Raw genomic sequence first — 12,405 nt, forward strand, 5'->3', positions numbered from 1 at the left:
GAACTGGCCCTTTGCTGCACGCCCACAAGTGCCTCCTTTGTTCTGTCCAGTGGTGCTTGTTTTAACCTTTCAGTTACTAAACTTAATGCCTTGGTTTGACCACCTCAGATGAGGAAACAGCTACGATATGATGCAAATACTGAAAAGTATGATCCGAAACCGTGTGATAAAGACCCCCTATTTGAATGCCTTTCAGTCTTTCTTTTCAGGGTTCAGGGTCAGAAATGAGCAGTACGCTATCCATTGGAAATAACTCACTGAGAAAAGCCATAGTCTTGGCGGAAGCCACCCTTCCCTACACAGCGGGTTGCAGATCTCCCCTGCCTCCCCACTGCTGGACGTTCCGCCGTTAGGCTCAGCTCCGAGCCAGCTGCTGCAGCTCTCGGTGCCAGCCAGCTGTGCTCGCCCCCTCCCATGTCGCCTCCCGTGGCATTGCTGAACTTCCCCCAACATGCATTAGTAGCGATACTAATGTATAAATGACTATTTTCAGAGCTGTTTCAGAGAGGTTGAGTAAAGCATGGTAATTAGTTACTTAATGTGTCTCTTTACCCCCGCTTCATCTTTGCTATGCAAATAGCAAGGGGGAAATTCTAGTCCCAGTGAAGCAAAGTGGCAAAGCCCCGAGTGCTCTCACCCCCGCGAGCCGCATGACACTTGAAGGACAGGAACAGGAGGAGACTGACATTTTGCAAAGAAAAAGCAAAGCACACTGAAATGTTTAGCATTTTAAGTGGCACTAATTGGGAGATGAAAGCACTGCAGCAGCTGTGAGTGCAGCAAGAGCAGCAGGACATCCTCTTCTCCCCCATCCCTTCCCACCTGGACAAAAGGCAAGGAAGGAAGTGCTGTAGGAAGCTGCAGAGGACTTGAGAGACAAATAGTGACTAGGCTGAGACACAGAGGAATGGGGAAGAGGCAAAGGAGAAGGTGCTGGGAGGCACTGGTGGCTGTCAGGGTTCTGAGGGGCACGGTGGGGTGACCCGGTTCCGCTAGCACCCCCCCCGCCGCAGGGGGAGGGAGAGAAAAAGAAACTGTCACCGTGGGATTTCATCAGCTTCTTCTGCCTCCGTGCATTTAACCTATTTTTCTTTCATTTGATTATGTAAGAGGAACGGTGTAGAGAGGAGCAACGAGTAGGGGCGGTTGACGGGCTTTCTGGGGAATTGTCGGGTTTTTTCCGTGTAGCTGATCCGCCGAGTTACCTCAGGGAAATGAGGGAGAAATACATTTTGGGTTTTTGTTTGTATTTACGTTTCTTGCACTGCTCCAAATATTGCAACGCATTGCAGGAGAGAGAGGCAGGGAGTGGAAACAGAGAGAAATTTGCCGAGTTTTGTATTTCACACTGAGTGAAAAGCAAGAGAGAATTGTAAGTAAAGTAGAAAAATCCTTCTGTTGATGTCTCCATGTCAGGAGGCGCATGTGTATTTCCTTCTCTTTCATCTCGGTCTAAGATACAAGTCCATCGCGTAGCAGAGTTGTATTTTCCTGATACTCATCTTTTGACCTGTTTACTTCATACTGAATATTTCAGTTTTGACATTTTGATTCAAAACTCCTTACGAGAATCGTAATTTTTAAACTTGCAAATACCGAAATGTAGATTGAGGAGCTCTGCTTGCTGAAAATGAAGTCCCCTTGATTACAGGAATCTTTTCTTTAAAACTGCAAACCACAAGTCATAATTTAAATCTGCCGTTAGTTTTGCGGAAGCTGGAAATGTGGTGTTGGAAATACTTATTTGAGTCAGGGTTTAGGGGAGGAAAATGTGCTGGTGGTGATTTTTTTTTTTTTTTCCTGCAAGAGTTGTGTAGAAATTAAGAGGTTAATGCATATTTCACTTTAGTTTCTATAGCTCTAAAAACTGATTTTTATGGTATAAAATATTTTGGTTACTGTTGGAAGTGTTTTCAGGCATCAGCAAAATAAAACTAGTAAGTGGATCTGTTTTGCTCTTCATTTTCTAAAGTATGTGGGGAAGTTTTAGCTTCACTCTCAGATGGAAAATAGGAAATTAGAGCTACTTACAGTGGAGGAAAAAAAAAGAAAACTTTGGCAACGATGTGTTTGGAGCAGCACAGAGTAGGCTGATGACACTGGGGAGGAGGGAAGAGGATGGAGATGGGGTTAGAGTAACATCTACTAGGATCTACAAGAAACAGTCTGCAGATTGGTGTTCCACAGCAGAATCCTGGTCAGTGGATAAGCACATGCCTTAACCACCCATCTGCTAGAGTGCTGGGGAGAAGAGTGTTCTCCAAGTGGTTGTTCCTGTAGCTCTTCTGCAGTGCAACACCATCTGTCTGGTAAACTTACCAACTTTGAGACTTGTCATTCACTTAAAATTTGCTCAAACATAGATGACCCAGTGAATTTCTCAGTTTGCTTGATAAGTGAAGGTTGGCCTGGTCTGATAAAGGGAGACTGTTATTAGTGAGACAGTCTTGCTAGAGCGAAGGGATAGAACGACGTTTCTGGAAACCAGTCTGGTGATTTTGGCAGAAGCTAGTCTGGCACTTCAGGTTGAGAAACTGAGTGTTGAGATGAAAATGAAAATATGGAAGACAGACAATATACCACACATTCAGGGGAATAATAATGAAAGCAGTTGTCTTGAACTAATAGATCATGGGATAATTTTACTAATGATGATTATAAGTGCTATTTTTCATGTACTTTACTGTATGTGAAGGCAGTAGATGCTTTAGAAGTTGGATTTCTTTGAATCTCTAGCTAAAATAAATCCCCCCCTTTTTAACAGACTTTTCTCCAGTATGGAGAGTAACTTCAGAAAGAAAGATGGACTTGATTAGATTCAGACTGACTATAAAGAATTCCAATTTCCTACTCCTGTTTGGGCAAAAAAAAAAAAAAAAAAAAAAAGCTGGTTTACAAACCAGATATGATCGTTTTGTTTTTATGTTGTCATTTGTCCAGTAGTTGAAGTATTTGTTTTGGAAAAAAAAAACCCAAAGTGGTCTGTCTTTTTTCTTGAGTGAGACAAAAGTAGGAAGCGCACACATGCAGAGAACTGTTTAAATGCGTTCCTGTTTAAGCTGTTCATATTTAAAGTTTATTCTGCGAGAGCAAACTGAGAATGGGGCTGCAGTTGTAACAGCCAGTAAACGCTCCTGGTTTTACTGGTCTGCATAAGGTGTCCTCTGTGTTCTTAGCAATGGGTTGAGTAGTGTCTCTTTGTTCCTGTCCCTTGGTCATTGAGCTTTACTCGTGGGGGACTGCAGTGTGCCCGTCGCCACCGTGACTGTGCAGGTGGGATAAAGCCCATCGTATTACAAAGTAATGTGCTTGCCAAGTCGGGCTGAGTGTGTCAGAGGAACACGGGGCGAAGCTGTCATTGTTATTTGTGGTAAATTAGTATTTAAAATATCTATAGCAACTTGAAATACGCTGACAGTTCTTTTTAGTTAACTACAGAGAGCCTTTTTAAAGGCATACTGTGTTATTGGTCTCTAGCAGAGTGCTGCATGTTCAGATGTGCTGAAAATACTGTTTAGTGTTGTGCTGATGCTTCACGAAAGCAGTGCCATCTATACTTGAAAGTATAAAACTAGAGCAAAGCAATACCAAAAATGTATTCATAGCAGGTTTTTCTTAAGGATCCATTGTGCCGTTGTTTTCTAAATGCGCAGTGAACTGAATTTTGAGTTAAGTTGGTATATAGATGATTTACTGCAGAGACTTTTGACATAATGCCATTCACATGTAAATGAGTTAGTGTGTAGAAAGAAGCAGATGATGTATCTGTTGCTCCTGTGAAATATACGGGCCTGGTGCTTGCATGCCCAATAAAGGATGGAAGTAGTCATTTGTACTAAAAAGTTGGTGAATTTATGTTTCTTGTTTCTTTTCCAACAGAGAATATGAAACAGGAGCCAAAATGACATCCCGATTTGGAAAGACCTACAGCCGGAAAGGGGGAAACGGCAGTTCCAAGTTTGACGAAGTATTTTCCAACAAACGGACCACCCTTAGTACAAAATGGGGAGAAACCACCTTCATGGCCAAATTAGGACAGAAGAGGCCCAGTGTCAAACCAGATATTTCCGAAGTTCCTAAAAAACCAAAAGTTGAAGATGAGGTAACAGAGGATCCATTTGGATTTGACAGCGATGAAGAATCTCTTCCTGTGTCTTCAAAGAATGTGTCACAGGCTAAAAGCTCCTCTCAGCTGGAACCCGGTGAAGCTGCTCAGTCTGAGGACTTCACTCCTCTACTTGAAGCGAACAGCAGAATTAATCAGCCAGACAGTGGGGAAAATGTTGCATCCAGCAAGTGCACCTCTGATAATACTGTTCCTCTCTTAAAAGAAAAGAGCACGAGCAAAAACGTGGAAGATGGAGAATGCAAAGGCAGCAGTGCTAAACTTGTAACTGCAGGTACGTTTACTCAGCTGTCCAGATAGTTCTGTTCTACTCTGATTTTTACTAATCTACGTTTAGACTTTGTGTTTTCAGGGGCTGGTTAAAGGTTCTAATAAAACCATGGGGCAATTGTAAGAAGCTGTAGAGGATACGCTCTTTAACTAAAACCACACGGAAGTGTTCTACATTTCACATCTTGGTCGAAGATCCTTGGCACTCTAAACCTTATGTCTACAGATTGAGATACAGTGCTTTGGATTCAGCGTGGTATGCTAGTCCACCTTGAATAGAATGGAATAATAATTGTCATTTTCTAAAATTTGTTCTGAGCTCAGTGCATTTGTGGGCTTTCTTATACAGTATTTTGAAGAATGATGAATTGGTAATAATAGAACACTTTGTTCTGAAGTTGCTGGCTTTAATTTATTGTGGGTACATGGTTACGACCATGCAGGTGCAGATACAGCTTATAACCTGCCTTATTTAATTATTTGGATGAAAAAAGTAGTTTTCTGAACTTCAGTTGCACAAAGGCGTATATATATATTTTTTTCAATTAGCACATCTTTATCAATGTGTACGTAAAAAGCTTCAAACGTGTGAAACAATTCTTTCAGCCTTCTTTTAGGGGCTGTTCTCAGGCTCTGAAGTGTTTTCAAGATATCTTAATACTTTTGAGAGGGAATTCACAAACCCCGTGGAGCTGAACATCGCTGTAATTTTATTCAGGTCATTCTTGGACAAGATCAGATGTCATTATAGCTCATGAGAAGTTTTCATATAACGGGCTGATGAAACTGCAGTTTCTGAAATTGGGTAGAAGATCACATTAGATGAACCTTGATGAAGATGACACCTACTGACTTGCTCTGGGTTATCATAGTCAGCTTTTAAGGAGAAGAACTTTTGTAACTTTGAATTCTCAGATACACTTAACCCTGTATCAGGATCAGAAATTTGAGTAGACTTGTTCAGTTGTAATACAGTGGAAGAAGGTACTGAATAGTGGAAGATATGCATAGCTCAGTTATTTGCGAGATAATTTTATTAGTGATACAAGAGAAAACAAGAAATGTTGGTTTGAACTGTGGTTTGACAGACGTGTTGATGGGACATGTAGTTGCCTTTTGATCTTACTGTTGCTGCTGAAATATTTCTCCTTTTCATATGGTTTTCTGCAGTTTATTTATCTGAGTATGATCCGTCTTCAGTCTGGAAATAAAATTTATGTTTTATTAAGTTTGAATATAGTTTTTCTAAGAGATTGAATAGATTCATTCCCAATATTTATAAGGAGAAGAAATAGTAATGAGTTTCCTTGTTGTTAATGAGAGATAGGTAGCAGAGCAGGTTTTACAGTGAAACGGTTTCCACGTAGAAAAGCTTTGTTGGAACAGTATTTTTCAGGTTGGAAAAGAAATGAGAGCTGTGGAGAGAAAATGTGATAGAGCTCTTAAAATTCATAGTGCACGAAAGGCCAAGACTTCAGCAGCTTCACTGGTGCTTCCTGGTTCCAGTGTTGTGGCAAATAATGAAATGCACTATTTAGGGCAGAAGAAAAAATTTAATTTGATGCTTATTTAAATTGTAGAACTCCTTGTTAGACAGTAGTATATATAAGGCTCCAGAAGGAAGTCCATCATAGCAGTTGATTGTGGCTGTGGTCTGGATGCAGGGGAGGGGTTACTTAATGCTTTCCTGAAGGCTTTGTGTTCTTGCATCCTTTCCTGAAGTATTTGTTACTGACTGCAATTCAGGCAGAAGGAGCGAAGGGCAAGGTGGATCTTGATCTGATAATAGTGTTCTTTCAGAATCTATTTCATTCTGTTTCCACCCAGTCAAATGAAGATTAAAACCCCATTTCATAGCTTTCTTCAAGAAGTTAAATTCAACTGAGAATGAATCTTTACAAAACATCCTAGGAGGGTCTTTAAATAAGGGTAAGGAAACCAAAGCTGTAGTTTTGGTGACTGTTTATTTTGGACAGTTAGTATAAATGAAACTTAGATGGGTAAAGCAGCTATTACGCTTGACTGTAGACTGATCCAAAATAAATAAACGTTGTCTCTGAGTATGTTACTTACTTAGAACATTGAGCAATTGGAGGTAGTGGTGTAGTTGGCCCATGTAAATGTAGGTGCTTCAGAGGCTTCTTTGTTATATTGACAATTAAGGAAGGTTTGATGGTATGGGGCTATTTTTCAGAACTGGAAAGAGTTAACTTTATTGATTTGGGAGTGGGGGGTATGGGGATGAGGGAATTTGGGAATAAAACTGAGGGACAATAAAAAAGTTGTTTCCTGTGTGGCCTCCTAAGGTACACTGACTTCTACTGCTTACATGTCCTCACCCCCCCCATAACCATTTTCCCCTTCCTGGTGACTCTTGGACTCCACCAGGTTCAACCAGATTTGTTCCAAGAGCTTATAGATCCTTGAGACAGCAGGCTCGGGGGGGGGGGAAATAAAGGCAGCCAGAATCTGAGCAATATTAATATTCCCAGTGTGAGAGAGACTGCAATGTGAGCTCAACCTTAACCCACATACAACAGTGTATATCCTTCAGCGTAGGAAACTAGGCTGTGGTGGTACTGATGTTCCTGAAAGTGCTTCTTAACTTGTTCTAAGTGCAATTCACTGATCCTTGCCCTGCTGCTGACTAGACGATGCATGAAGGTCTCAAGGACTTCCTGATAGCATGTGCCATCACTGTGTCTGAATTCTTAACCTGGGTGAAACAAAGTTAAGAATTAGAATAAAGTGAAAACTGTGACTTAACGTGGCTATGGGCAAGCTGAGAGCTGCAGTTTAGCCTGCTAGATCTGCCCCAGGTGTGTTACCCTGCCTCAGTGTCCATGTCTTTGGACATGAAAATGAAGGTAATGCAACGTCAGTTAATTTTAACTAATGCTTGGTGATAAAAAGCAGTCTGGTTTTGGGGTGGTTTTAATAGTTGGAGGATCTGCATCTTTTATTTTAAATGGTATGACTTACTGGTCTTTTTTTTTTTTTTTAATAGCCTTCAGCTAGTGCTTGTAACAATCTAATTTTAAAGGCTTTGAGAAGCTCTTAATGTGGAAAGCTTCTCATAATCTTACCCTAATGTTGCTTGTTCAAGACTTAATGCTGTCGGAAGAATGTTCATGAGTCATCCTGTACGTAACAGGTAATTTACAGATAGTAGGAGTTCAGGTAAATTCGAAATAGCAAAAGAGTATTCAGTATGAGTAGTTACTGTTAGGTCACTTTTGTTAAAGTGGGAGGACTTGGTAGCTAGAAAGTAAGTCATGTCATTGGAGAAATATTATACTGGTAATTGATATCAAGCAAAAATGCAGCAACTTAGTAGTGAGAAGGTGAGCTTTTTATGAGAGTCTTCCAGTGGGATAAGGTGACAACCTGCAGAGCAATACTTACTTGGATTTCTGAAACAGCTTGGTGGGTTTTTGTTTGTTTTTTAAACTGTTAAGCTTATTCTGTAAGGCATAACCCCAAACAGTATTTCACACTAAATTCACCTGCTTTAACATGAAAACACTTGTGGACTTGCAGAACAAATTGTGAGGTAGTAGTTTTAAAAAATTTTCTAACAACTTTGTTCTTAGAGTATCTGTTCACTTGTATGTTGAAATTAATGTAGTACGATTTTTCAGATGAAAATTGAAGCTTGATGAGTTTTAAAAGATGGCATGGCACTTCATAATTAGTGTATGATTAAGTTTCAATTTGGATGATTACTTTCTCTACCCTGGTTATTTCAGTTTAGGGAAATAGTACTTCTGGCATCCTTGAGCGCGAGTTTGCGTTTTGTCTCTGGGTGTTGTGATCACCTGCTGTCCTTGGCTTGTGTGCCGCAGCCTGAGCTCTGTAACGCAGGCCGTGGGAGCGTCTAGTCCAAGGCGTTGCTGATGTTCATCAGAGAAGGCACTTGGGTCGAGAGATGTCTCGAGTGGTTGGATGATGTGCGTCTCCTCTTTGCACACCTCATGTTCCTGTTTGTGCACTATGAAATAATGTTATTATTCACACTAATTCTAAGTTAAAATATTAGGTATCTTAAGGATGTTTTTAACCAGGGAGTATTCTAATTGGGCATAGATTAAGTCTGGTTTGTTTTCAAGCCTGTGAGTTTATTTCTTGAAAATATATTTTGCTTGCTGTGGAGAAGTAGAAAACAGAATGGCTTCAAATGTCTTTTCAGAATACAGAGCAGTGTAGGAGTGGTATCCCTTTCTGCTGTGTTGTGATGCCAAGTAGAGATTTTGTGATTATTGTCTCGGCAGTGCCCTTTGAGGCTTTTTAAGATGAAAAGGATAAATTATTGCATGTAAAGTGTTTAGCATGCTTGCATTTTATTTTCCCTTTAACATTTAAAGTAATTATAAAAATAGTTGTTCTGCATCTTGTCATTTGTTACTATGTGCTGGTATTCAAACAAGTCTCTGTTCTGGAAGTAGTTTTGGTCTTGATGCTGTAAGTAAACATTTGCCTGTTGTCTGCTATTCCGGTCTTTTGTGTTTCTAGGTAGTTCTCAACGCCCTCATTTTTCACTTGGGGCTCATGCACGTACTGGTAGAAAATCAAAATGGCAAATGCAATCCTCCTTAATAACTTGTGCTTATGCAGCGCGGGAGTGAAGGGATACAACTGTGCTTAACTGCTTCGTGACTCGGTATGCAGAATCTAGTTGTGTTTAGTTGTTTGAAAGGCATACTGAGTGGATGGAGTAATTTGCAGAAAATGGTTGCCCCGAAAAGAAGATAGTTCAAGAAGATAGTTCGAGTCGTCAGGTCTGTTCCCAGCAGACTGTCCTGATAGTACCTTAGCGTGTGTGTCTGCAAAGGCTCTGCATCCTGATTATGTGGGTGGGGGAGCCCTATCTTTAGAGTTAAGTTTCAAACTCTCAAATGTGAGTTTCTTACATAATTAGATTTGACAAGAAGATTTGCCAGGGTTTTCCTTTTAAACTGTCTTAGAGCTTCTATTTTGTGTTTAACGGTGGCATGGACATTTAAGATAATAGTTAGGTCTGAGTAATCTTATCTTTCTTCCTCTGCAGAGTTGAGTGCAATTTATTTGCATCTTGAGGAAGAATGTCAGTTTAGTAATTTTCTGTCCAAAAATGGAGCAAAAAGTTGGGGGAAACTGAGTGAGGTCTGAGCATTTGGCTGCCTTAGGAGATGGCTGGCAGCAACCATGATTAAAAAGAACTGCAGCTGTGCTCTGGCTGGCTCAAAGCATTAAGAAACTGATAGCAGAGAAGGGAAAAGGTCTGCCAGAAAATATGTATGCCCATAGAATTTCAGTGCTGTGAGGTTTGTTTAGATGGCAGTAGTTATGCTGGGTGTATAGATGGCTGGCGTTTATCCACGAGTCCTCTCTTCTTCAGCTGGTTTTGTTATGTTTCCCCCTTTTAAGATATCCATTCTTCCCTTACACACAGAATTTTCTTGCTGTGTCAGTGGCTCAAATCCAAACTATTGTGATAACAGGTCTCAATTTCTTTTTTTTCCTCAATCTCTAACTCCCTTTTCCCCAACAACAATGAAATTCTCAGTACCTTTTTTGAAGTTCATACCTTTAAAATCGCTGCTTCTTTATGGATTTGTACAATGTACAGTTAGTTTTTAACAGGTCACACTTTTGACTGCTTCTTAACTTTTTTCATGTTTAAAAAGTTGAAGTAACCTTGCATTCAAAGCAGTTGATCAGTGTTTCTCCCAAGTAGCAAGCAATAGGACAAGAAGATACGGCCTTAAGTTGTGCCAGGGAGCTTTAGCTTGGATATTAGGAAAAATTTCTTCACCAAAAGGGTGGTCAAGCACTGGAACAGGCTGCCCGGGGATGTGGTGGAGTCGCCATCCCTGGAGGTATTTAAAGGACGTGTAGATGTGGCACTTGGGCTCATGGTTTAGTGGTGAACTCGGCAGTGCTGGGTTAACGGTTGGACTCGATGATCTGAAAGGTCTTTTCCAACCTAAACCATTCTGTGATTATAAGAAAAAAAACCCCTGTTACTGTGCATACCTCTTAAATGGGCCAAACCTTGCAGGAGAGCGGAAAACAGTTGGTGAGGAAGCCATTTTGGGTTCAAACTGCGGAGATCTTATTGTGCGGAAAATGTTTTTCAAGTTCAAACTTAGCTCATATTTTCTTTTAAGAAACTGCTACTGTATTCAGTAAAGGGTTTCAACATATTTGTGAGTAGTGTCTGAATTCAGACTGAGTTAGCCTAAGGATGCATTTGTTTTGACAGTTACTAGTGCTGCTATGTTATAATATGCTTTAATACTTTTTTCATAAGGGCTCACGCTACAAAAGTCAGTGGAAATGAGCTCTATTTTTTTTTTTTTTTGGCATGTGCCAATCCCTTGTGTTGCCCATGACACTTTATCTCGTTTTCCCAGCAAGGGGGAAGTAGTTAGCTTCCTGGATCCGCTTTCTCCAGCTGCTCTGAGCAAAGCTGCCTTTCTGAGCTACCAGCGAGGAGCGATGTGCCTGTTTCACGGGCCTTCCATCAGAGGTGAACACACGATACGGCTGGTTCAGGCTCTGACAACTCTTGTATCACAGAGTGCAGCAGCTCATCTGACCATTGGATGTGATGTTGCACAGTTTTTTGTCTCTTCAGGACCATTTTATTTTTAGATTTCTGACCAAGTACTCTTGCTTGGGGTGTTGTAGAGTTCTTCAAAGCTTAAATCTTTGCTGGAAGACAAAAAATAGCTTCCTTTCTGTAGGAAGGGGTTTTTGCATTGTTTACAACAACTGGAATTTGCCCTTCATTTGAGCCAGTTGTGGACTTTGCATGCAAGTTGGGTGTGAGCATTGATAACATGCTGTGTGATGTGCTGGGTTTTCACATAATATCAGTCTGTAGAGTCACATTAATTCATGGTGTTACGAATGTGGCTAGAAACAGATATGAGGCAATGTTGAAAAAAGTCCTATTTGTCTTGTAAGTATATAGTCACCAGAAGAAAAATAGACTTGAGGTTTTCAGAATGTTGTAGAAGAGTTTTTAGAAAGATTAGAAAGAAGAGTGAAGGAGGAATGATAGTTATGCCATCTGTGAAAGATGAGCTATAAGACTGAAGGTGCAGCTTGGACAAAAATACTTACCTGGGAAAACAAAAAAGGGTCGAAGTGCAAGGGAAGGTACAGAACTTGAATTTAATAGAAATTGAGAGGCTGGATCTAGCAACCTAGGTTAATTTTGAGCTATATTTTAATTGTTGGAGGAGATGTCTAGTAGTGAAGGAGTAGGCTAGTGATTTAGAGGTTTGGTGTTTCCCCCCAGTGTTTGCTGGGAAGGCAGCTGTGCTGAACACGCACTGTGTGTGGCTTGGCCAGGGGGATGTGTGTAGATTGATGTGAAGGTGGCACTGAGACACGCAGTGACTTAAGATACAGTGAAAGATCACTGATCAGATGGAATATCTAATGATTCTAGGTGAAAAAGTAGAAGAAGAGGGGAAAAGCAGCTAGACTGTTGCTTCAAGAAACATCTTGCCATAGCATTGAAAATGGTGCCTGAGATAAAGGCAAGTGGTTAGCTCTGAACGTTTTCTGCGTGAGGGGGAAGGTGGTCATGTCAGCCTGCACCCTTGTGAAAGCCTTCCATTTCCACTGAAATACAAGGATTTAAAAAAACCCCTGTACACCAGCTGACAGGTGGTATCATTTTTTCCACCAGCATAAGAACAACCTTTCAGGATGCCTGCCGATAGCATGTTTTCCTGGTGGAAAAAAGTCTACGAGGAATTGCTTCTTACGGCTTAAACAGGGGCCGGTGGTGAGAAGCAGCCATGTGGTGGTTGGCGTTCAGCCTTTCCCGGGGTGCAGCCACAGCGTGGTGGGGTCTTGTGCTAGAGCAGCCACGGCAGAACCGCTCCTGTGCTCCAGAGGGGAAAATCTGTGAGGTTCCTGGAATGAAACCAGTGGGTTATTAGAGATGCTGAGCACTGTGTTACCCAACTGAAAGGCTGCATCTAGGTGATTTGAGAGAAGAAAAGGTGTCT

General features: G+C 41.0%; 1 protein-coding gene across 1 annotated transcript in view; it reads left to right on the forward strand.

The window, feature by feature from the left end:
* Window positions 1-1,000: 1,000 nt before the first annotated feature.
* The window catches only part of WAPL (WAPL cohesin release factor), a 70,016-nt gene continuing 58,611 nt past the window's right edge, over window positions 1,001-12,405 (forward strand). Inside the window, exons 1-2 of the mRNA XM_026851750.1 lie at window positions 1,001-1,105; window positions 3,880-4,400. Of these exons, the coding sequence (XP_026707551.1) occupies window positions 3,902-4,400 (499 nt within the window). The 5' untranslated portion in view covers window positions 1,001-1,105; window positions 3,880-3,901. The remainder of the gene's footprint in view (window positions 1,106-3,879; window positions 4,401-12,405) is intronic.

Source organism: Athene cunicularia, assembly GCF_003259725.1.
Source record: "Athene cunicularia isolate RWA chromosome 6 unlocalized genomic scaffold, athCun1 chr6_part2, whole genome shotgun sequence".
NCBI classification, from domain to species: Eukaryota; Metazoa; Chordata; class Aves; order Strigiformes; family Strigidae; genus Athene; species Athene cunicularia.